This window comes from Nematolebias whitei, chromosome 1 (assembly GCF_014905685.2).
Source record: "Nematolebias whitei isolate Nwh7 chromosome 1, NemWhi1, whole genome shotgun sequence".
NCBI lineage: Eukaryota > Metazoa > Chordata > Actinopteri > Cyprinodontiformes > Rivulidae > Nematolebias > Nematolebias whitei.
The window spans coordinates 24,300,671-24,327,872 of NC_056498.1; the positions used below are offsets into that span (position 1 = coordinate 24,300,671).

Genomic DNA, 27,202 nt, shown 5'->3' on the forward strand with positions numbered 1-27,202 from the left:
ATATATATATATATATATATATATATATATATATATATATATATATATATATATATATATATATATATATGAGCAGCCCTCGGGGTGCCATCAAGGAAAGACCACTTATTTATCACTTGTCAGCAACAAAATCCCTAATTCAGCAAAGACTGTTTTTAGTCTAAAACAGTACGTAAGCGTAAAAAAAGAGTGAGAAAAGCATTAATATGCGGTTAATTTGTTCTCGGCCATAAGCTGAGTGGACAAAGGTGAACTTTGAGTTTAGCGCAAGGCAGCTCATTTACATATATGTTACTGTTATTCTCAGGACGGCTTTTAAAATTTGCAACAGGCCTCCGAGGACTTGCCCCAGTTGTGGGGAGTAAATGAATGAATAAATAAATAATGTTGGTGATGGACTGTAGCCCGAGGGCTTAACTGTATTAGATGATTAGCAGATGCAATTAAACCACTCAAAAGCCATAATTGCTGCCTTCTGCAGTTTGTTCCTAAAATTATTCCAACTTGACCCTCTTGTCCTTTGAGGTTCAAGGAAAATCTGTGTTGTTCTGCCTCATGGCTCAGTGTTTTTAAACCTTTATCTTGGGTTTAAATATTCCTTTAGTATTACAAAGATTTTATCACTTTGCAAGCAGAATTTTTTTTATTTTTTTTTGTATTTTATCCAAACTCTTTCTGATATATGACTCACCTCCTTGGCTTTATTTTTAGACTTCACACAAGACGAAGCAACCCCGAACTTGAGACTTGGCATCATTTGATAAAAATCATTCCGCCTCTGGTTGATGAGTTGCAGAGAGAAAGAGGAATTGTACTGTCAAGGTAGATTGAAGGTGCTCCCGAGCTGCTACTTCATCAGATAAGAGCAAGCAAACTGAACCAATCACAGATGAACACAGCAAGCAGACAGCACGGAGGGGACACAAGACAAAAAAAAATAAAAACACACAGAGCCCTAAAGTCAGCAACGGCAGTATCCACAGGAGTGATCAAGACCAATTCATTAAAGTCTTGAGAAGAAAGAGACAGGAGAAGGAGAAAAAAACAGTCTCCCCACCTTTTAATCTCTTTGTCCGCCTCTGTCTTTCCCTTTAACGAGCAGGAGGAGAGACGGGTGGTGTACGTGGGGCGACTGAGGTCCGACTGCAGCCGAACAGAGTTGAAGCGCCGCTTTGAAGTCTTTGGGGAAATTGAAGAATGTGCACTGAACTTAAGGGATGATGGGTAAGGCCTCAGGATTTTTCACTGCAGTCTAGCATTAGTGTTAGTTGGATGGGTGCAGTTTTATTTTAGATTTACTAACAAAACATCTCTTTTAGTTTGAATCTTTTGACGTGGTGCTCTGTGGAAATGTGTACACTTAATATCTTACCTGTTGGGGGTAGATCAGTTTGGAAAAGCAGAGTTTAGTTGGGACCTGTGGTATTAGAAACGTGTGTGGGGTACAGTGTGTATAATTTGGACAGACAGTGTCTATATTGTTGCAATAGGTACCTCATGTTAATCTAATCACTTTTTTGAAAATTTCAAGCGGCTTGCAGACACTGATAAATGTGTTTGTAACTTTACGGTTCATTGAATCGATAAAGCGTAAGAAAGGTGGTTTAGTTGAAGACAATTGTCTAATGAAAATCTGCCTATTTAGTCTGTGATTTCTTTTGAGGATCTTCTAAATTAGTATGGACAGATGTGTTAAAGAGGTGATTAATTCTTATATTATGGTCATGTTTCGAACTAAGTGTTTGACCCTCAATGTTATGGGTACTTGCAAGGTTTTCATCAGGCATGCAGCTTTTTTAAAAGGAACATACTCGTTTGGGGCCCTGTGATGGACTTGCGACCCGTCCAGGGTGTACCCCGCCCCTCGCACAGTGATTGCTGGACATGGGCACCAGCGACCCCCGTGACCCAAAATGGAATAAACGGGCAAAGAAAATGGATGGATGGATGGATACTCGTTTGGCATCTTTGTGCACACCACACTGAACATTGAGCAGAGAAAGCTCAGAAAGTTTGTGGATGTACCATAATTTCCGGACTATAAGCCGCTACTTTTTTCCACACGCTTTGAACACCGCGGCTTACCCAATGCTGCGGCTAATTTATGGATTTTTTCTTTTATTTATGGGCTAACGAGCTTCATGCCACCAAAACAATTAGCTTCGTTACACCCTGGCGCTCACATAGCTGCCCAATACACATCTCGCTTGGGGGATAGCAATCAATGACTTCCTGGTAGACTACTGTATTTCTTTTAATCAACCGTGTTACTTTACTACTGTATATTTGTGCGTGTTACCGTATGTACTTAATTAAAAGTAAAATAATAATAATAATAATCTTTCTGTATAAATATCTCATGTTACAACATGAAAACCCACGGCTTATAGACAAATGCAGCCCATTTATGTAAAATTTTCTTTTTAAATTTAGCAGGCGTGGTTTATATTCAGGTGCACTTAATAGTCCAGAAATTACAGTACATGGTAAAGATTACAAGACCGTCTCCAAGAAGCTCCATGTACCTCTGACCATAGCTGCCATTATTTTTCATAAATTATAAGGTTCATTAGACTGTTGCCAGTCTTGCAGAACATGGACGCAAGAGTTAATCCACCCTGAATTGACCAGACAGAAAGTGAAAATGACCAAAAAAGAGCCACGGAGACCATCCAATACCAAGCTGAACTCAAATGTCAAAGTACATCGCTTTCTGAGTACAATCCATCACATTTTGAATCATAATAGGCTCCATGGAAGAAGATCTGAGAGGGCTCCACTAATGACAGAAAAACACAATAGAAGTTTTTGGGACTGATGAGGCAAAACTCGAGTTTTTTGGCCAGTCACATGTTTTGTTGTTTGTTTTGTTTGTTTTATCATGGAAGGGTACCAACCATTTTATCCATGCCAGTATACGCCATGTTTACAAATTTCACTAACATCAAAACATAATTGGAATTTGTGTAGCACTAATATTTTTTTATAACATTTTTTGTACAATACTTAACTATGCATGTGGACATGCATGTTCTCTCACATACATCAGATGGTGCTACAGCACCCTCCACATTCCTACGAACATTACATTATTATGAAGCGCTAATGGCTAGTTAGCACAGGGTAAATAAATAAGTAAATTGGCCTTAAACAACTCAAAAATTTTAGAGCAGTTTTTATTTTATTTTATGTTTTTACACCATTGTCCTTTTCACATTACAGTACATGACTTGTTCAGCAGACACATTAGGATATTCCTGCAGGCAGTGCCCCCACGCTGCACTGGAAATGATACAGCTAACTGCTGCTACTATTTTTGATTGCAAGTACCCAAATAATTACCGGTATATGTAATGTAAAACCTACACCGATGTAAAGGTTTAACTGCTATGAACGTTTTGAGATTGGGGTTGGTATGGATCCCGCTCATACTGGTCACAACTAAACCAGTTCTCCAAACTGCGGTCGATTAAAGAGTTACCTACAAAATTAAGATCCTGTTTGTTCATATCCTTTTTACAGAGCCCCACTCCAAAACATTCCAACGCTTTAATCGTGTTTGACAAAAATCTGTTGCTGTACCTGCTAAACTTTAAGGCAATTGACAGATAAATTTGCAGTCTCAGAGCGTCTCCTGATTCTTCTGCTTGTATGCCCACAGAGACTCAACAGATACACCTTTATTGATTCTTTTTTGCATATAAATAGCGTGATCGTCATCTAAGACGAGGCCTTTCTGTTGAGTCATTGCTACCCCACAGCAACGTACTGACGTGCTTTTTTCTATTCCTGTCCAGGGACAATTTCGGCTTCATCACGTACCGCTACACTTGTGACGCCTTTGCCGCCCTTGAGAACGGACACACCTTACGCAGGTCAAACGAACCTCAGTTCGAGTTGTGTTTCGGCGGACAAAAGCAGCTCTGCAAATCACATTACACAGACTTGGGTAAGTGCAGCTTTGTTGTTCACTCTGTTGGCTGCTGCCGCTGTATATTTGAGTGCTTTGAATACTGTCAGGAACAAAAAAGGGGAAAAAAATACATGGGCAAAATAAGATGGCAAAAAGCCTTAAGTGATGCTTCCAGATCAAAACATCCCCATCTCTATGCTGATACCGATTCATGCAGCACTGAATATCTCCACGAGCCATTTGTTGCTCGAGATTTCAAGGCAAGGGCAAAGGTCAGCATGTGAACATGCTGAGAATGGAGCTCCATTTCCTCTCTGCGAGTAGCTGTGGTATCTTAAGAAAAATGAGGCAGACTCCATTACTCATGTAGACATCGGATGCATGTTTTTACTTCGTTGGTATGAAATGCAAGACGTCAGAGTGCGAAATGGTTCTTAAAAGCACCTGTGCCTCCATGTATACAGTGTTTTTGTGTGTTGGCATAAACATATATGTGGGAATCCTTTTAGGAGAGCGAGGAGGTAAATTACTTTGTACATGGAAAGAGATCAAAAATAGGCGCAAAAAGGATAAGTCGAGAAAATGTCTTAAGGCTGAGGCTTGATGTGGCACATCTAGTTTCAGAAGTTTACATACACCCAACATTTGCACGAATGTCGTCTTATTTTGGGCGTTTCATTTTCCAGGGTGAAATGATTATACAATATGTAACCTCAGTGATTTGTAAAAACAAGATTTGGGTACACCGAGTGAAGTTTATTTTAGATTCACATAAGGGGCGGCTGTGGCTGAATGTTTAGAGCAGTCGTCCTCCAATGCAAGAGTTGGGGGTTTGATTCTAACAGCAGTCACATGCTGAAGTGTCCTTGGGCAAGACACCGAACCCCTCATTGCCTCTGATGTGTGTCCCATCAGTGTATGAATGTGATAAAGCATTGATTATTCTATGTATAGATATAGTAGAGTGCTGTATGAATGGGTAAATGAGGGCACAGATTATAGTGTAAAGCACTTTGAGTGTTTTGATAAGATAGAAAGGTGCTGTATAAGTACAGTCCATTTACATAAGGTTAAAATATATACAGTATGAGGCTGTGGGTTTCAACGCAGTTGCGTCTGGAAGGACATCCGGCATGAATGATTGTCAAATCTTTCATGGGAGTTCATTCGCTGTAGCAAAGTCTGCAAAAGGGAGCAGCAGAAAGAACAACATACACCCCCTGCTTTATCAGTTCAGAGACGACTCCATATTTGTCTGTCTGACCATAAAAGACATTTGCTTATGTGAACAGCTGCAAATCTCAGTAGAGCTTGAAAGCATTGCTTTTGAAGTTGAAGCGTCTTTCTTGATGTGGACCCTCTCTGTCCATGATGATGGCTTCACTGTAGACAGGGACACTGGTGGAATTTTCCAGTTTGTGGCAGGCTTGAGCCGCGGTGGTTCAAGGTTTAAAGTTCACAGAGACTTTATTGTCATTTGCATCACACATGGTACATCAGGTGGGACGAAATTGTGTACTCAAGGTTGCTTTGTACCCCAGCCCGACTGACCTAGCCCTTGGAGCCAATCCATCTCCCCAAGTTACAGATCTGACTTGCTGACATCCCTATCTCCCTTCTTCTAACGCCAGAGGCTGAGCTCACTGGACGCCATTGGAACTGCAACGCTTTCTAGGGCGCGGGCCCCTCTCTCGGGGCAAACCCATTCCAGGGTGCCCTGCACTTCAAGAAAAAATAAAACTCTCCCTGCGGCTCCTATCAGCTTCTCTGGGTGCACTTTCGTTACTGCACTGGATGCTTCATGGCACCCGTCTCTGCCACTCCGGGCTCGGGTATCTGAACCCGACTCCCTTTCGATCGGTTCTTGAACATCTCAACAAATTTATACTCCTTCTAAGATCTTCATCGAGTTCCTTGGTCTTTTTCCATTATTATGAGGATTATACAAGTGATGGTAAACAAGTCAGTTTCATGCTAACAAATACCCATCCTAGTCAATGACAGTAACTCATTAAGAGGCCTTGGACATGTCAAGATAAATGGCATTCAAGAACCTTGAAGACCACTTATGCATGTTTTTGACCTTATGTGAATTAGAAAAAAATCCACAATAAATTCAAACTTGTGCAACCAATTTTTGTTTTTAAAACTATAGAAGTTTTATGTTGTATAATCATTTCATCTTGGAAAAAAAGTAAATATGACTTTCATATCCATGGTTAGTAAAAGGAAAACTCTGCAGCTATACTTGTTAGCTACTTTGGCTTACGCAGACCTAGTTCCTTTACAGGGTGTGTAGGACTTGTGGCAGGCTGCAGCACAGCAGAGTTTATCTGATTCCCTGGAGTAAACCTACACAAACACTCAAAAAGAAATCCAACTGGAAAGGATATGGCAGAAGGCTGAGTGATGCATTTGATAAATAATGCAAGCAATCAGCAATCCCAGGCTTTTTTTCTCCTTTTGCATGACGCCCCACTTTTTATGGAGAAAGTCAAGTACTTTCTTTATTCCTGTTAGCTGTGTGACGACTAAAGGTGGTGGAATAGGCCCCATTGTTACGGGTTCTCGCACAGCAACAAAAGATCACCTCTTCCATTTGCCGATGAAACGTAAGATGGGTATTGACATTTTAACAGCAATGCATGAGGTCAGAAATCTAAAATGTACTGCTTTAAGAGGGTCAATAGGTTATTTTGGAGAAAAAGAGCACTTTTCTAAATAAATGATGCTGTTATCATGCATTCTCCAAGCACATACTTCAAGCCATTAGCCTTTTCAGAGTACATGACATAGAAATGGTTACTAATTCTGAAGTCTTGAGGACAGACATTATACTGAGATTGACTAATCAGTCTACTGAAATGGAAGGACCTTCATTCAGCTGCGTCTTTGTCAAGAACAGGCTATTTTGGTCATCCCCGTATTGATAACGCAGTATAACGAGATTGAGAGGAGCATTTTCAAGTACCGTGGTATCCAAACCCTTTCTCATGGTTTTTTTTCCCCCTTCCTCAGACACTGTCCATTAGTTTTAAGTAGCACCTGGGTATTTTTCATCCCTCAAGGTGTGCGGCGAGACACAATCCAGCCCTCGGCCAATGCTTTAGATCACAACTGGCGTCTCCTAGCTGCCACGGTCATTCCCATTTCTCAAAGCTTGTGAAGTATGCTGCTGGGCCCTGTAGGAGCCCCATTTGTGAAGCTGTCTGTTGGGTCAGATAAGATACTTTTTATGTATTATCAGGTTGATCAAGATAAACAGGACATAGGAAAGATGGACGGAGGGAGGGAAGCAGTTTAAAACCAGCTGCCTTTGTCCCAAGGTTTTATGCTTTTGTCCTGCTATGCTTCTTCAACTGAAGTAGACTTTTAAAGGCCAAAATACTTCACAGCGTGTGTGCTGCCATTTAACATTCATCATACTGAATATTCTGCAGTATGTAATGTTCCACATGAACAACAATGAATTATATTTTGCGTACCAAGAGTTTTAATAATTGGAGGCATGAAATGTTTCAAAGCTATGCTTTCAAACGACGTAAAAGTAAAGTAGTTACCTAGTTTTAAAACATGAATATCAATAGCACATTACAATACGATACAATACGATACAAAACGATACGATGCGATACGATACATTTTATTATAACTTTTGGAAAACTCGTTCTGGATGTGGCACTGTCCCAGATACGTGCCAGAAAGATCCACATTCAGACAAATACAATGCGGTACGTCACAAAGCATCATAACATAACATGTTATATTTTATAGTGCTATTGGGATATTTGAGTAGAAATAGATTGTATTGGCATGTAAAGCTTTTAGTTTTTAAAAAATAAGGATTTAAGGATTCAAGGTTCTTTATTTGTCATTCATACCGCATGTGGTGGAACGAAATTTTATGCCCAGGGTCCCAGTTACATTCAATAAAATTATTGAAATGTAAAAGAAAAACATTAATAAAATCTAAGATATGAACTAAGAAAAATGTTAACTAAAAATGCACTAAGCACTAATAGCATAAACACAATATGTCAAACAGCAGCATGAACACGAGTCTGTGTGAACAGATGAATATGAATAAACACAGCAACATGAAACAGAAGCAGCAACGTGAAATAGATCAGCAGCAACATGAAACAGAAGCAGCAACATGAAACAGAAGCAGCATCGTGAAACAGATCAGCAGCAACGTGAGGTGATTTTTTCACAGTGATTATTCTGGTTGGATATTCATGAGTCTAACAGCTTCAGGGTAGAAGCTGTTCTTCAGTCTAGTGGTTCTACACTTAATGCTCTTTAACCTCCTTCCTGAGGGGAGCGGGGCAAAAAGTGTTTGTGCTGGGTGAGTGGGGTCCTTCATGATGCAGGTTGCATGCAAATAAGCTGAGCAACTAGCAAGAAACTATACTTAAGCTAAATAAACACAATTTTATTTTTTATTTTAATCTTGCCAAATAGTGAACCTTCTTCAGTGTATGAGCAGTGCTGTGTAACTTGGTTTAGAAATGCTTTATAAAGTGTTTACAAAGTCAAGAATGTCCTAGTTTTAAAGCATTACACAAAATTTAATGGAAGGTATCTTTATAATAACATAGTTCTTTGTCCCTTGAAGAAATTAAATGGACTCATTCCCAGTAGCTGACTTGACTAAAAATATATTAATAATTATTCACAGACAAAAATCTATTTAAAGTATTTTAACTAAGCCACAGACATTTTCCAGTGTTTATATTTCACAAAAAATCTTCAAAGATTCAAATGCATTTATGTTTTAAACTGCTTCCATGCAGCTGTAGCTTGTAGTTATTGATTGACAATTCTTTTAAACCTGTTTACTCCAGCCAGACCCTTCAGGTCAACAAGGGTATACATTTGGTTGCGCATTAACCTGGAATTCAGTCACGTTTCATTTGATGGTTTATGATTTTGTGGAAGTCTGGCACGGCTGCACTTCCTGCAGTGCCAAAGACAAAGAGGATGCTATAAACGTCTCGGGCTAAAATGTATCAAACTCCGACTGGAGCTCCGCCTGACTGAGTGCTATCGGTGTAATAGCGGAGCATTCTTTGAGCTCGGGCCATAAACTCCTCTGAGAACACCAAGGTGAAGCCTTCGTTTTGTTTCAAAGAAACTCCGTTCTGCTTAACATTAACCACAACCTTGCTTGTCCCCTTCCCTCCTCCAGACTCCCATTCGGACGACTTTGATCCAGCCTCCACAAAGAGCAAGTATGACTCCATGGATTTTGACAGCTTGCTGAGGGAGGCCCAGTGCAGCCTGAAAAGGTAACCCGGTTGTGTGGCGCCCGCTGTCTGCCACAAAAAGGAACTCCTCATACCTCACGGTCGTTTCTCGCTCCTTCGACGACGAGACCACCAGAAGTTTTACGCTCTCTCTGAGAGCATCTGAGAACACATAGACCTGCATCGGTAGAAATGAATATATTAAAAATAAAGTTTACATGAACACGGCTGCTGAAGAGCTGGGAAAGAGACGTTCGGTTCTGGATCCTCAGAACCAGGTTTAATGCACTCTACTGCTGAACGGCCAGTGACAGAAGGAACAACCTGTAGGATTTCTTTTTCTCCAAGCACTACAATACCCACAATTCTTTTTGGGGTGAAGACATGCAGCTTGTTCAGCCAGATTTTGTTTTATTTGCTGTTGATTATTTTTTTACTTTCTGGCATTTGGATCTGGTGTTACATTACAAGCAAGAATATAGGGAATTATATCTTGGAGGTGAAAACTAATTGTTGTCTACATTTTATTAAAAAATGTAGCTGTGCATTTACAAACCCTATTAAAAATCGGAATATTTTTTATTTTATGTACATATCAAAGTTCTTTATTTGTTACAGCTATGCACTGTAAAACGCAGCCTTTTTTTAAAAAAAATAAAGAAAAAGAAAATTTCTTAATTCCGAATGTTGATCTGTAGTAATTACAATACTGTAAAACATATTGTACACCTACATGATGTTTGAAAGACATAATATGATTGTAAAAAAAAAAAAAATGAAAGAAAAAGTAAAGACTTTGCTCATTTTGCAGGAGAGTGTTAACAAAAGTCCTTTTTTAAGTTATTTTGTTGGGGGAAAAAAGTCAAGCGTGTATAGTTTTCTCTGTTGATAATCAGTGTTTTTGCTTATACAACCAGTGTAAAATACATTTTTTAACACGTTTTTCATGATTGTATAAAAAAAAAGACCCCATTTTAAAAAATATTTATCATTAACTGTTAATTTTGATTTATTTTTAAAGCTTTTTTGATTACATTAAATCAACATTTAAGATGTTCAAATCAGCACAGACATATTTATGTATTTATTTTAATATTTTATTCAGAAAATATATATATTTATGGACTCCAATATGCATGGTGTACCTTTTTTCCTATTTATGTTGTGATATTTGATTTGTTTTATTTAACTTGCAATCACAAGACAGGGTGTAAAGTAAACAGTTTGATGGGGATAATTTTAGCTTATCTTTTAGATTGATTAGCTGGTTGTTTCGTTTTGGAAGGCATATTTTTTGTTGTTTTTTGGGGCAACCTGTCTCCAAAATCAAACAGATCTGCAGTAAAACACTGGGGGAGTTTCCAACACCAAACACGAAGCAATAAAATGATTTTGCAGGATAATTTTTTTATCTTTTATGCAACTGTATAAAAACCATCAGCACTCCACTCATGCTTGATTTTTTGAATGCCAAACTGAAGTTTACAATTCCGTTTTTTTCCCCTGAATTTTTTAATGAATCTTGTATTTGATGTAAAAAAAAAAAAAAAAAGAATATAGATATATATATACCACTGATAATATTCACAGTAATACAAGGAGATAAATAATGGTAATAATATAAATGAAGGAAAAAAATAATATAAAAAGCAATAAATTATTTTTCAGAGTTGTATTTTAGCTCCTAATGTTGTGGGATTTTTAATTTTATTATACCTTTTTTTTTTATTTGGACTTGACCCATTACCCAGTCGCTGGTTGTTGGGATGATTCCTGCGATGTGTTCGTTTCATCACACGATGTGAGGCGATTGTTGCACATCGTGACCCCACCCTTTAAGATATATATTGGAGTCTGTGTGATTGTAACACACACATATCGTGACGTCTGTGCAAATGTGGCTCTTAGCTCCAACCTGTGTGTGAAACCGTCCTGTCGAGTCGATTGTTGTGTAGTGCATGGCCGTTTACCGGACAGCATTCGGTTTCAGCCCGAGCTACTAAGGGTTTCTTAACAGGCAAATTTTAAATGACGTTTTTGCCTGCGGTGTCCTGTCAAACCCCTCCCCCCGCCATCCAAGCCTGGATTTCACATCGCCGTCAACGTGACAGAAGGTAACCTTGCGGTTTCTGGTTCAATTAATATCCTGTTCCAAGCACGAGCCAAGTAATGAGCTTCGCCGATCACCGGCTCTCTTTCATGGAGTTCGACTGTGAAGACGAGAGTTTTATGAAACACGAAAACAAAAATTGGTGGAAGACAAAAGAAAAAGTCACCTGTTTAATTGTTTTTCTCACTTTTTTATTTTGCTGTTTGTATAGCGTTTGGGTAATGGTGTCGTGTCCCATTTGATAGATGTGGCTTTAATCATTGTAATAATAAAAAAAAGCTTTGTAAATTGCTTACACTAGCAATATGTTAAAAACATCTCCTGGTTCAAATTTCAACTTGGGCGGACTTTTTAATAATTTGAACTGTTGAGTATGTTGCCACTGCTTCAACATTTGTTGGGTAATCATGTTTCTTTTGGAAGGACAAAATGTCTTTTGGTAAATGTGTGTGTGTGTGTGTGTGTGGTGTGTGAGAGATGTGTGTTTCAGGGATTGTGGGGAGGGGGGTAGCTGCTCTGGATTGTTACCTGTCTGTGTCCTATCCACGTTGCCTTCTGCCAGGTCCTTACCAATGCCTTTGTGGTTCTACCTATTGTACTACTTTCTTGTGAATTTTACTTTTTATGTGCAATTCTCATCAGCCTCACCATGCCAATAAAGGGAAATGTGTTTGAAAAAACAAAACAGTCTTATCTTTTAGTAGCTTTTACATTTCCTATCTTCATATGAAATACTCCAGGTCAGAGTTAGGTGGTGGAGTTCCAGTATTTCGGGGTTTTGTTCACAAGTTTAGGTTTAAGTTTAGCTTTATTGTCAGATGCAGATCACCACAACATCATCAATGCAATGAAATGCTCAGGACGAGAATAACCGTCTCGATTTGCCAAAACCACAACAAGAAATATCAAAACTTGCAAAAATATACAAAAACGGTGTCAAAAGTGAAAAAGAAATACAGCTACACCAGCATGGTCCCACTAGCAGAGTGGTTCTGTTGACAGTGAGGTTCTCTTAGAAACATGGTCCCATTAACAGCATAGTAGTCCTATTAGCAGAGTGGTTCTCTAAGCATCGTGGTCCTGTTAGCACCATGGTACTGTTAACAGTGTGGTCCAGTTAGCACCATGGTACTGTTAGCAGTGTGGTTCTGTTAGCACCATGGTACTGTTAGCAGTGTGGTCCTGTTAGCACCATGGTACTGTTAGCAGTGTGGTCCCGTTAGAACCATGGTAATGTTAGCAGTGTGGTCCCGTTAGCACCATGATACTGTTAGCAGTGTGGTTCTGTTAGCACCATGGTACTGTTAGCAGTGTGGTTCTGTTAGCACCATGGTACTGTTAGCAGTGTGGTTCTGTTAGCACCATGGTACTGTTAGCAGTGTGCTTCTGTTAGCACTGTGGTCCTGTTAGCACCATGGTACTGTTAGCAGTGTGGTCCTGTTAGCACCATGGTACTGTTAGCAGTGGGGTCCTGTTAGCACCATGGTACTGTTAGCAGTGTGCTTCTGTTAGCAGTGTGGTTCTGTTAGCAGCATGATGATAATAATGACCGCAGCAATGGACAATGACTGCCCTCCAGAACTGGGTCCAGCAGACACAGAACATCCAAGGTTTCTCCACGGAACCAAACTGTTCCATAGAGTTTTGTCTGTGCAGGTAGATGGAGGATCATGGAGACGCCCGCCATGACAGGCTAGAGCCTAAGCCAGAGGCTGGAAGGGGGTCGGGAACTGAACCACGACGGCATGATGGCAAGACGGAGACACACAAAACTCCAAAAGTGCGTAGCGATCATACCTGTAGCGTGGGTGTGCAGTGTAGGTGCAAAAAAAAAAAAAAAAAAAAGTTTAAACAAAAACAACAGTAACAAAAAGAGAGCGAGTCGAAGCGGAGCTCCCGTCAGTGCGGTCATACTGCGGCGCATGAGGGAAGAATGAAGCGGGAGATTGGCAGATGGATCGGTGCAGCTTTCTCAGTATTGCGGACTCTGTGCTGGACCGTTGTGATGAAGAGGGAGTTGAGTTGTAAGGTGAAGTTCTCCATTTACCGGTCAGTCTATGTTCCTTCCCTGGGCACATCCAGTGATGTAGCTCCGCTGGTCAATCAACAGCTGCTGTCCGCTTATTTAAAAAACATCACCTCGGAGCAGTCCGCTTGGAATCACAAACAAGATGGTTTCATAAACCGGACTGAGTGAGGGTGGGTGCCGACAGTGGGCAGGCCTTTAACTGTTGCAGTGTGGTGTGGAACAGGTGAGTGCAGAGATAGTGGCAAAGCGCCATATGTCTCTTGGCTGACATGGGAGGGCCTTGGGGTCCTCCTAGAAGAGCTGGAAGAGGTGGCCATGGAAAGAGATGTCTGGACCTCCCTGCTCAAACTGCTGTCCCTGCGACTCAACTCCAGAACAAGTAAAAGAGAATGGATGGACACCAAAGTTCATGCTCAATAATCCAGGTATAAAATCCAACAATGTTCAGTCAGGTCATCTGGATGGTGTCTTTTTTTTTGTGCTGAGATGTTTTGCCCTCCATCCTAAGGGCTTCATCAGTCTGAGGAAACGCCAAACAAAACCAATTCTCCACCAACAGCATGCTCCAAAGTGTAAAAAATCAGTTATGTTGATGCTAAGATGGCTTCTGGGGCACGCCCTCTCCTCCGGTGTCTGCCCTCTCCCTCGTCGACAGATTGGATGGATCTTCATTTTATATATAAAATGTCTTCATGAAGCATCATTGTACAGTTTCACTGAGGCCGTATCCACAGTATGGATATTTTTCAATGTTCTGCTGTTTGCACCAACTCCCTCAAACAAAGAGATTTTCATAAGTACTTCTTAAAGTAGTAATTTTTAAAACTTCATTTTTGTGAGCTTGCTGCCCTGCAAATGTAAACAGCAGCTTTAAAGATTTTATTTTTACATTTGTCTGAAGAAGTCTGAATTTATCCTCTAATAATAATAATAATAATAATAATAATAATAATATTAATAATAATAATGTGTATGTATTTTCATCATTGTATGGGAACATACAATGATGAAATTGGCTCTCTGCATTTAACCCATCCACCCTCAGGTGGAGCAGTGGGCAGCTGTTGCAAGCGCCCGGGGAGCAATTAGGGATAAGGTGTCCTGCTCAGAGACGCCACAAGCTGTGCAATGACCGGGGATCGAACCCGAGACCTTCGTGTCCTGAGTCGGCTGCCTAATAATGACTATCTGATCGTGTACTGAAAAGAATACAAACTGAGATAACACAATAAAAAGTGTAAAAGGAAAATGGCTGCAGTCGATTTTGCACCAATATGAACATTCTCACCACCTAGTGGCACAGTACACATTTTCAACGATTTTGTTTGAATTCAAGAAATACGAGGATGACTTTTTCTTAAACCCAGGAAAATATTTATGTTTAAAAAAAACATTGTTGCCTGATCTTTTTAAATGCATGCAATAAAGGTGCATCGCAGAAACACGTTGCTCTCTCAGCCTGAGATAATGGAGGCAGTCGTACAAAAGCTATAGTTAAAAGAGCTTAAAATCTCTCAACTCTGAGTATTTTGAACTCTTCTGCTAACTTTTCCCTCCCCTTTGTCAGTAGATGTAATGCCAGGAATTTCCTTTGACGATAAGACAGATTCATGCTGCAGCAGCAAAAAAACAGCAATTTTAATAATAATCCATTCTAGTCTCACCACCTCCCTCTCCTGGGCTCATCATGTTTCTGGGTGGTAAATGAAAGATAGCTGATAGAGAACAATGATCCAACCCCATCTTAGAACATCTGTCTCTCTGGACGTTGTATCCTAAGAAGTTAACTCTGCCTAATTCTGTGTCATTAGCCTCCTTGAAATTCACCTGCGAGACAACGCCGCAGTCTTTGTCTGTGCCCACAACTTGACTCCACATCGAGAGCATGCGAGTTAATTAAAAAAGTTGGAGGGAACAATTTCATTACTACGATGGAGAGCTATAGCAACTTGATGGTGCGCTTGATATTCTGTGGGGCTTCATTATGTCGATAACGACCCCCACTTTATTTTTTCCCACTCTATCACGTGCACACACATTCCAACCCAGAAGCTGGAATCACACCCAGAGCCTCCACCGTGTCCTTTTTTATACAGGTGCAAGGAGAAATATGAGACGAATGTGCATTAAACTTTAAGGTTGGGGGGGTCTGATTATGTTTTTTATTAAGGCCGCTGTTTAGCCCCAGAGAAGAGCGCGGCTGGCTTTCATTTCAGCTTGGCTGCTGAATTACGGTAGGAGGTCTCCCTCTGTTTGCCCTTTCCACAGAATGAAACTGTCCCTGGAAATCCTTCTGGTCCCCGTTGGCCTTTTCTCCCCACCACCTCTCCCTTTCCATCATGATAAGATACCTCTTTTTAATCTGTTATGTGTCGTTTTATTATTAACCAGTAGATAAGCAGCTATCTCTTCTCCAGTTGGAAGCAAGAGGAGATAATACAGTTTGATGGGGCCGGGCTCTCTGTGGGACAAACACTAAGATGTTGCTGCTTCTGAGTTTTGCATCTCTTGTATTTTATTTGGCATCTAGTTGCAGCTACGTAGCTGGATGCTGAGGAAATCCTGAAAATGGCATAGATTATACAGCCTTAGTTTCCGGCACTGTGACAAAAATCTGTAATTTTTTGCGTTTCAGATGCCAGACGGTGGAGAAAAATGTAAAAATGAAAAGCCTGCACAGTTTAGACAGCTTTTTCCATGAGGATATCTTGACACACACACCAACCCCATATATCTGTCTCAGTATTATGTAAGCAAGGCAAGGTGGAGAGGGGAGTAAAAACTCAGACCTTAGTAATAAGATTAAACTACCGAAGACAAAACGTGAGAAATACTACTGGTTACAGGTTGGGAAAAAAATCCTGATTCTTAAATGTCCTTTTGCTGGAAGATTTAAAGATCAAAGATTCCAGTTTCCTTTTTATACAGTAGTCCCTCTCTACTTTGCGGTTTGACTTTCGCGGACTCACTCTCACAGTTTTTCAACGATTGTCAACTTTTGGAACGGTACGGGATAAAAAGTTAACGAAAAAAATTACTTCGGATAGGCGCCGCCATTTTATAGTTTTCAGTAAGCCTATACTGTAAAGCAGGGCTGTATTTGAGGCGGATCCTGCCGGAACAAGAGCCGGTAACTCAAATTTACGCCCCTAAAAGTCCAAACTCATCATACATTTTTATTTAAAATAACTCAAAAATATAAATAAACAGCACAACTAAATTGCAAATCAATGTGACCGTTTAAGTGGGGGGGTGTTAGGATGCTTGATAGAAGCAGAACTGCTCTATTCACATACAAGAAGCTGTTGTTGCTCTGTAAAATGGTTTTTGAATCAAGTGTTTACAAATGTGGGTAAAGCAGATGTTTAACAACCTGTTAAAATACACCAGAATGCAGGAAATAACATCTACTTTTCTCAAAATTTTCCAAGGGAGGGAGGGGGGGAACCCACAGACACCGCTCCCCTCACTTCAGCCCGCCCACTATTTGTGTTCTGGCATTGATCTGTTTACAAATTAAGCCCTGCTATAATGCCAGTCAAAAGAACTACACTACCCAGAAGCCAACAGTGCTTTCAGCCATTGCTTTCTGCCAAAATGGAGGGAAAGTTTAGCAATGTAAAGTCAGAAGTAACAATATATCTATGAAGCTCACAGAACTGGCAGGAAGGTTGCAAATAATCCTGAAACTCAATTACCCACGGTGGTCTTCGTCCCTGCAGGGTAGGTCTGCAGAACTGGAACAGAGCTGCTGTTCTGCAGAGCTGGTGAGTAAAATTTTGCAGTACATGTACTGTACAGTACATATACATTTGTTGTTAAAATTACATAGTTTAAAATAAAAATCTGTAATGACACTTATTGGTGATATGTGACTTATGTGTGCTGCTGATGTCTTGCCTTTATGCTGCTGTATTCATACCCATCTGCTCACTACAGACTCATGTTCGGGCTGCTGTTTAATATACCGTATCTTAGATCTTTTAGCATATAATTTAGCATATATCTTAGTGTATATCTTAGATCCTTATGTACCGTTTCTTTTCATACTTTTTATTTTTGCTATTTTTGGACGTAACTGGGACTTTGAGTACAAAATTTCGTTCCACCTCATGTACCACGTGTGATGCGAATGACGGTAAAGGACCTTGAATCTTGTTTAAGAGTTTAGAACATTGCAAGACTTTGCAATGCAAGAGAAGGGTTTATAAAGCCTTAAAAAAAAATAAAAAAAAAATATATATATATATATATATATATATATATATATACTAAAATAACTATAGCGTTCCTACTTTGCAGTTTTTCAACTATCGCGGTGATGTCTGGAACGTTACCCCTGCGATAATCAAGGGACTACTGTGTACAGAAGGGCTGCGTTTATGACATTGAATATACATTTATAACGGATTCTATTTTAATAATTTAAATTAGCTGACACTGGTCATGTCTGACTAAACAATTCGCAGAGAAAATGACGAGAATATAATTTGCCAAAAGTGCAGAAGAAATGCTGGTAAATAATCCATCCCAGTTTGTGATGCTGTGGCGAGTTTTTGCCTTCAGTGTTTCATCAAGGTTTCCCTTTATTTCGTTTCTGGAACCTTTACGTCTTAGTTCCTTTGTGTCCCTTTTGCACAGTCACTGGCAAAAACAAGGCAGGTAACAAAGACAGTGAAATCAGCAAGATCTTGGCAGAACTTGCCTATGAAGTTCCATTTGGACACATTATGACAGCAATAGCTGCAGGAGGAAAGCAGATATTCCAGTCAGATTGCTCGTACCCATTAGGGATGATTGGTCGAGTCACATGGCCCGCGGTGGTGTTCCTTCTTACGAGGAACCGGCTCCAGTTTAATGATCAGAAAAATAAACATTTCCCTCGGCACTCTCTGGACACATCAACTTGAGTAAAACTGCACATTTTCTTTCTTATTATTCCTGAAAGTGGTCTTTGATGAATCTGAGCAGAACGAACCACAAGATGTTGCTTGGCTTTGAATTACTAAAACTTTTTTTTTGTTAGCGTCCCCCACCCCTCCATTGCCCCACAAGCCTTTTATCGTATGTCACCTTATGGGAGAAGATAATGACAACGCTGTTAAAAATCACAGTCTCCCTATCCCGCGTTCTAGTTTCAGCAGTTTTCGCTGTTAAAGAGTAATGAGGAACAGAAGGACAGTATTCTTCTCTCCCCCCCACCCCCAAACTATCAACTTTGGGGACTGAATGTATTCTTCGTGAGATAATTAATGGCTACAGACAAATGGTGGTTGATTGAGCGACTCATCCTTCTATTTTCAATCACCATCTGCTGTGTGTTGCTGGCAAAAAACAATGTTAATTACCTTGAGTGTGCCCAAGACGTAGCATATTAATTAGAAACGCAAAAAAAAAAAGGGGTTCCTAAAAGATTTCACAGTTCTATGTCTGTAATGATGTGAGGATATTCATAGATTGTGTTGATGGATTGGCGCAGGAGTTTGTTAATTCGGTCTGCTTTGTCATTTACCAACAGATTAGTGTTGCTTTGAGGCTCTTACCTGCCTTTCTGTGCCTCCAGGCCATGGCGAGCCTTTCAGAGTGCTAGGGCTGGCAACTCCACAGCACACAAACGGGACATCAGCAGAAAGATGAATCTCTTCTGTCACTGGCGGGACAGCCAGCTGACAGAGAGCGTTAGGGCTCCAGATGTAGACGGCCAAGCTTTTTTAGCAGGAAAATCACCTGACCCCCCCCCCCAAAAAAAATAAAATAAAATAAAAAGACAGAAGGGGAAAACATAAAAGGACAAGTGACGTGACAAGGCTGTTGTGGTGTTCTTTGGGGCAGAGATGTGATGGCGCCCCTGTGCTTCCATGCTCCTAAGTGTGCAGGTGGAATGAACGTGGATGCTGGTAGGCCCGGCATCACAGTGCCATCGCTAACGAGCTGATGCAGAGAGCAGCATGGAAATGTGGCAATGATGTGAGCGGCATATCATAGGTAATTATTTAGCAATCAAAGAAAAGCATCAATAATGATTACCATAATTTCCCATGAAGTCAGTACGTAATGGCTCCGTTCAAAATACCAGCAAATCAAATGTGCTTGTTTCCTTCACTCAAATGGGTCGTTTACATTCGGGTAAAAACTGAATTCACAACATCAAGCAGGGTGAAAATACTCTGTGTACCACCTAAAATACCGTATTTTTCGGACTATAAGGCACACTTAAAATCTTTTAGTTTTCTCAAAAGTTGACAGTGAGCCTTATGCATTAATTCTGGTTGTGCTTACTGATCTCAAACTGATTTTATTTGGTACAACTGAACAACGTTGTGAGTTATTGTGAATGAGTTGAATAAAATTTGACTTATCTGACTGTTTTGTTTCACTTAACGCGCCTTATAGTCTGAAAAATACAGTACACCAAAAACAAGGCAGAAACCCAAAGGGGTGAGTCAGGTTTGTATTGGGGGTTTAAGTGGAAAGATTATAAACAATAAATATCTTACCTGTTGTGGATAGGTGTGTGAACTACACAATTTTATTTCATTTCAGACTAGACTGATGAGCAATGAATAGTCTAAATGATGCCAAGTTCAAAAAGGTTTGCTGCCATCTTTAAACACCAGTCTTAAAATACTTTTAGTATTTTACAAACCCTAACACTGCCATCAGTTTAACAGTACATAATTAACACTGCAAGAAATGTGATAACATTTCAGCCTAGGATGCTAAAAGTAATCATTAAACTCTATGTAAATAATTGTGAAAAGCTAAACTGATGAACAGTAATTATTTTAACCAATATGATTTTTTTATTGTAGTCATAAGACCCCTGATCCACTTTGGCTTTGGCCCCGCCCTGACTAGCCGTTAGCACATCCGTCCAGTCAGAATCAAAGCCATCTACAACAGGTAAAATATTAAGTACACTTTTCTACAGCACTCTACTCAAAAAGATCTACGATTCATCTCCAGACACTAAAATTCAACATTTAAATCCTATCATGCATCTCTGATCAATGATGATACGATGGGAATGAATCCGTAAATAACCACATGAAACACTTGGGACTGATCCAGTATTGGCTTAAATCAATTTGAACTCAAATTTAAATACGTTCTTAGACATTTGTCTCAATCTTAGTGACTGTAAGTCAAATAAATCTTGGACAAAGCCTTTGTGGTATTGTGACTGTTGCTCATTTGAGCCTCTGGAGTTCACTAATCAGAACAAACTTTGCCATCCAGTAGAAAGGTCAATGTTTGCATAAAAGAATGGCAAAAATTGTTCTAAATATATAAATAAATAATCATGGTCGTGTTTAAAATGTATACGTTTACAGTATGCCACACCTTCATTGGGCACATTATCCGGGAAGACTTGAATACATTATTTATCCAACATTTAAAACTGATGCTAAAGTTTTCACTTTCTTAGGGTTCATGGTTTTGCATTTCCATGCATAGTGCCAATACATGGCATTAAGAGGAAGAAGGACAAGGAAGCTGAGTAAAATTCATCCCAATAAAACAAAACCCAAATTTAGAACGCTCTATTGCTAATTTTTTATGTACTTTTTAATTCACATGAACACCCCCCCCACCACCACCACCACCAATACCACAATTCTTGACCCTGATTTAATTTAGCCTCCATTTATGGATGCTGAACTATTCATTTGAAAATATACAGCTGGCCATCTTCTTTTATTGGCTGTATTAAAACAGTTACAATCTAGTTGGAGTCGGGTTCCATAATGGCTCCATTCAAGCATTCTTGACAAGATAGCTTAGTAAAAGAGAAGTGCTTTTTCTGATTCATTTTCTCCAACTGCCCCCCTCCCTCCTTCACTTATCTGCTACTCATATTCTTTTTCTTTTCTTCTTCCCATTTTCAAAGTGGTTCTCACTGATTGGGCAGTTGTGTCTAAACCCAGTTCCCAGCTACTTAGCCCCCACCCAACCCACTTGTTCTAACACAAGAGCTTATAGGAGCATTTCTCCCACTCTCCCAGACCTCAGCTTGAACCCATGTATTACATAGCAGGACATAATGCAGCAGAATTTAGCCTATGGACAGTTATTGTATGTTTGGACTATTTATATCGACGTACAAATGGCAGCAAATATTGCATTCATTCATTCTACTCTTTGGTGATGTTTTTCATCTCTTTGGGGGGGGGGGTCCTTAGTTGTTAAAACCATGAGATAAGAGAACATGTGGACATTAGTGTGGGATAGCACTTATGCAGCTGATCTCGTCTATGGTGAGGTATGAATACAAGACTTGTTTTTTCCCCTCATCACAGAGCGAAGAGGGGAAGTGGAAAAACCCTCCGTCCATCCGTCTGTCTGTTTGTCCATCCATCCTGGAGCTGGAAAACTTGAAAACTAAGTGAGGTACTGACTTCTATTTTGGTGTATGGTGGCATAGGCTTAAGAAAGATCCATCTTTCATTATCTTTACCCGCTTCTTCATTTTCGGATCGTGGGAGTCACTGGTTCCTATGTCCAGCTATCACTGTGTGAGAGGCGGGGGACACCCTGGACAGGTCGCAAGTCCATCACAGGGACACATAGAGACAAATGGGATAAACAGTCTCACTTTTACTCACACCTAGGGATAATTTAGTGTTATTTCTCAGCCTAACACGCATGTTTTTGGTCAGTGGGAGGAAACCAGAGTACCCGGAGAAAACTCACACATGCACAGAGAGAACATGCAAACTCCACCCAGAAAGGTCTTCGACCAGGATTTGATCCAGCGACCTTCTCGCCAAGAGGTGGCAGCTCTACCAATTGAGCTACCACTAAAAATAAGGTTGCCATGTCAAAATCCAAAATGGCCACTGCCACTTAAAAATATAAACTGGCACCCCAGTTATTTAGATCAGTTGCATGTCTGCTGTGTCCATGAACGATGGCAGAAGAGCTTGTGATGTTACTGAATCGTGCTTTGTACGAGGTCACAACTAAGTGACCCAACTAGGGTTAATCTGCAAAGGTCCTAACAGCATTAAAACCGTTTCTGCAGACGCACAGTAATGTTTTATTTCTGATGCTTTGATACGTCTCAAGCCAACCTATTGATTCCTCAGTGGCTTGGTCAGCTGTAACGTCTCACAGACACAAAAGATTTACATTTGCTGTCTTTTATAAGTTTCCTCAGGATGACAAAAACAAAATTAGTCTGGAATATCAATTATTTTCATTTAATTTCCAGGGATTTAATAAATGCTTTGACATACAATTGGATAAAAAAGTAGGTAATCTTTTTGGGAATTAGAAAAAAAAAAAACTCTAGTTTCACCATTTTATGTCCAGTCTAAGATACAAATGGGGGGAAGGGGACCAGACAGATTGTCAAGCTGAATAAAATTTTTATAGTTGTACAACTCGTAAAACCGCAAAGGAAATTCTCAGAAATGATCAAAACGTGTCTTGCTGTCAGGTTACTGCCACGCTCTCATTTGGGACAACATCTTGAGTTCTCCTGTTGCCAGTGAATATGGCAGAACAGGAACAACTGCATTTGGTTCATTAGATTTTAGGTCAGCAACTGACAAAGTCTAAAATAAAGTAAACTTTTAGACTTTCAATGTTAAGATCAGGAAAAAAAAAAAACAGGTTTATTTTAACTACAATGTAAATTCTAATCACAAAATTAATTCACAGTCTGCACTGGGGGTTAGCTAACAGCTAGCTACTGCTATTGCTATATGTGCTAACACATAACTATAGAATTTTATGTAACCATGTCAAGATAAACTGAAAATTATGTAAATGTTTAAAATGCAGTGTTAGCATGAACCTCTATGAAATGTTGTTATTCAAGTCTATTTAAGATGACAATCGATTTTGGACTTGGCCCAGCTCAGATTAGCTGTTAGCTTGTCAGTCCGGTGAAAATGAAATTGTTTTCTTCAATTGTCGTGTCCGTCTATAACAGGTAAAATACTGTTTGTAATATTTTCACAGAACGCTAGTTCAGATGATCTGAACTAACCTTTTTATGCCACACAGTGACACTTCCTCGTAGTGCTGAGAAGGTTTACATAAGGGTTTGTACACAAATCAAGCTAGCAGCTTTCCATATATTCAAACTGATTTCAAACCACTGATTCAATTTGCTTTCCATAAAAACAAGCACCGGGGAAAAAAGAAAATAAAAAACGTAGAGCAATGATGAGCGCAGATAAGCTTTGGAAGAGGAGATAAAATGATGACAGGATCTATAAAACATGCAGTAAGTTTATGACATGTAGTCTTTTTATTCCCCTGTTGCATCATGTGCCTGGAAACCCATGAAATCCAACAGGCAGGCAGGAAGCAACAGATCTCATTTGCATTGGAGCTCAGAGCCTCAACAGACCCGGCTCCCAAAGTAGGTCGACACAAACCTCTGAAAATAATAACAAAAGGTGAGCCCCCCCGATGCTCTATTAGGGGTTGGCGTTGGGCCTCTGTGCATCTCAGATGTCCCCGCCACAAAATACGCCGTATCAGCACACTCCAGATCTCCTGGGGATTATTCTGAGGCGTATTAAGGCACAATTTTTGCATTTGGTATCTGGAGGCGATCAGCAGCCATTGTGAAATTTTACCAAGACAATAGCGACTTACAGACACATTGTAAATATGCTGTTTTGTTAGAAGGCAGTGAGGCTGAAATTTTGTAATGATATTAGTGTGCAAAAACAGAGCTTTAGCTCCCATTCTTTTTATTGCTTGCAGCAAGGAAAGGCGGGCAATATTTAATTTGTCGGTTGTAAACATATAATAAACTACTGCATGGATTTTAATGAAACTTTCTGAAAGCAATCATTGGATGTTCATCTACAACTGATCGTGTTCAGGGGTTGAGTAGTTCAAGATATCTCTCACAGCTAATCAACATGAGCAAACACAAAAATGGCTAAACTTCAGATAATTTTAAAGATACAGACCTACAATTTGGCATGGTAGTAGCTGAGGGTCATGGGGAGTGTGGTAAAGAGGTGAAAAAGAGAGTCCAGGTAGGATGGAGTGGATGGAGAAAAGTTTCAGGAGTGATATGCTACAAAAGAGTGTCAGCAAAGCTCAAAGGAAAAGTTTACCATACAGTGAGTGATGAGACCAACTATGTTGTATGGTCTGGAGACAGAAGTATTGACAAAAAGACAGGAGAAAGAATTGGAAGTGGTAGAAGTGAAGATGCTGAGGTTCTCCTTAGGAGTGACAAGGATGGATAAGATTAGGAATGAGATCATGAGAGGTACAGCACAGGTTGAACAACTGGAAGATAAAGTTAGAGAGGCCAGACTGAGATGGTTTGAACATGTCCAGAGGGACAGTGGGTATACTGGTAGAAGAATGTTAGAAATGCAGCGGACAGGAAAAAGACAAAGAGGAAATATATGGATGCAATTAGAGAGGACATGGAGGTAGTTGGAGTGAGGACTGAGGATGCAGAGGGAGATGGAGGAGGATGAATCGCTGTGGCGACTGCTGAAGAGGGAAAAGCCGAAAGAAGAAGAAGAAGTAGCAGCTAAGGGTAAGCGCTAACTGAAAATGGGAGATCTTTGTTTTGAACTTTGGCATGCAAGTCTGTGGATAAGATGCATTCCTTACAGGAAAACTACTTTCATTTATTTGTGTGTACCTTCAACTTGTAGTTGGAAACTCTGTCCATTGCTTTGGGCCTCTATACACCTACAATAGTAAATCAGGCCAATGTACACACAGTCATAACACACAAAATGTACACCAGCATGTTCTGTCTTACTCCGTGACTCACGACGAATCACACATGCCCTTCCTCTCTCTGCCTCCAACTCTCAACACATTCACACACATGCCCTCTGTCAGTATCCGAGCAGTTCATGCAACGCCCAGAGACCCGAGCTTCATGCACAGTTAATGTCTCCGCTGTCCAGATGATTAACGTTACCCAATTCATGTTCCCGAGCGCTGTCTAAATTCCACTCTTCTGCCGTTTCACCTTCTGTGCTGAGCTCACTCCTGGGCTTCAGGTAAAAATAGCTGCTCCACCCCGTTTCTCTCTGCTGTCACACAATGTGCTGTGCCTCCAACTGGGATGTTAGACCTGAGGAAATAAAAAGAAAAAAGCTTTTACTCTGGTAAAAAGTCTTACGTGTGTCATGAAAGAGATTTTACTTACTGAAATGGGTGTTGAATTTGGAACATGGCTTGATTTCAACAGTGACTGGATCACGTTAGAGGTAATCCTGATCTTTTTAAGCAACATATGTGGAAATTAAAAGCCTAGCATTCCTGGACAGAATGCATTTTATCTACTAACTTTTCACACACTAAGTTCATTTTGTGTTGACAGAATGTCATAGCCATTTTGGTCTAACACTAAAATTAAGTTTATGTGCAATGCCTATAGATATTGCTAAATGTCCCACTTACAATGTGTGTTGTGAATGACTCTCAGCTACTACTACATCAAAATTAAGCTTATTATCCGTTCAATTCATTAGGTAGACAATTTTGTGCTGGCAAATGTCGATTGATTGGAGCGGTGATCTTGAATTTGAAAACAAAACATGTTCTCTGGTTAGTGAGGCATTCTGCTAACACTATAGATGAACAAATACTCAAGCAGGTGGGACAGTGAGGCTACAAGGAGCAGAGGTCACACTGGTGCACTTTAAGCACTTGGGGCCAACTGTCCAGGAAAATAGTGAGTTTGTTACAAAGGTAAAAAAGAGTCCAGGCAGGGTGGAGTTGATGGAGAAAAGTTTCAGGAGTGATTTGCAACAAAAGGGTGTCGGCAAAGATCAAAGAAAAAGTTTACAAGACAGTTGTGAGACCAGCTATGTTGTATGGTCTGGAGACAGTAGCACTGACAAAAAGGAGAAAGAACTGGAAGTGGCAGAAATTAAGATGCTGAGGTTCTCCTAAAGGCCGCCACATACTCGGGCATACTTCAATCCATGGAGGTCCACATGTACTCGAGGCGGACTCATCGTGGACTCAAAGTGGACGTTCACCGACCATGTCCGCGCAAAGATCAATTTTTATGACCGCGTACACGTACTCGGTGTTGCACAATAAACTGCCCGGCGAGAAATGGTGTTCACATCCAACTGTTTTGTATGCAACTTCAACCGCTCTCGGATAACGGCTTTCAGAGAGCAAGAAGTTCATGGGAGGAAATAGCTCAGACCCTTGGTAAAAACAAGGCACTTTGTCGAGCTAAATGGAAGTACCTCAGGGACAGATTTGTTAAGGCAAGAAAGAAGATGAGAGGAAAAAGTGGGGATGGGGCAAAGGGAGGTGTCCCACCTATTTTTTCTATGCTGTCTTGGCTGGACACCTTTGTAAAATACCGGGAGACCGAGACAATTTGTACGCTCAAATATGAAGTCGCAACCATCTGCAGACAGTACACGTGGAGTCCACATGGCTTAAGGAGTACACAAAGTACGCCCGAGTACTGTATTTTCCACTGTACATGTCTCTCCGCCCTATAAGTTGCATCAGTCCAAATATGTCTAATAAAGTGGAAAAATCCATAAATATGTTGCTTCGCTGTATACGTCACATCTATTATGCCTCACCGCTGACAACCCGGAAATGTGGGCCGGTGTTGTGCCAAAAATTGATTGGCTGCCAAATGGTGGCTGTGGGAGCGTGCAAGGGAGGACTTTAACAAGAATTTAACAAGATTAATACTTGAAAACAATTATTTGTTTGCTCAAAATTATAGTATAAGTGTGTCTCAGTTGAACTTTTGCTTAATAAATGCACTATGAAGGTCAAATCAGCTGCATTTTCAAAAGCTGATACGCGGAAGTAGGAACGCGCAGAGCGACGAGTTGCTGCGCATTTCTTCAAAATTTAACAAGATAACCACCTAAAAACAATTATTTATTTGCTTGACTTTATAGCAAAGGTGCGTC

The 27,202-nt window shown here is 40.2% G+C and overlaps 1 protein-coding gene across 3 annotated transcripts in view; it reads left to right on the forward strand.

The window, feature by feature from the left end:
• Positions 1-9,943, forward strand: part of ppargc1a (peroxisome proliferator-activated receptor gamma, coactivator 1 alpha) — a 599,527-nt gene extending 589,584 nt beyond the window's left edge. For all 3 annotated transcript variants that reach the window (XM_037675931.1, XM_037675939.1, XM_037675946.1), the window contains exons 11-13: positions 1,103-1,224; positions 3,798-3,949; positions 9,105-9,943. In XM_037675931.1, the coding sequence (XP_037531859.1) occupies positions 1,103-1,224; positions 3,798-3,949; positions 9,105-9,208 (378 nt within the window). In that variant the 3' untranslated portion in view covers positions 9,209-9,943. The remainder of the gene's footprint in view (positions 1-1,102; positions 1,225-3,797; positions 3,950-9,104) is intronic.
• The last annotated feature ends 17,259 nt before the right edge of the window (positions 9,944-27,202 follow it).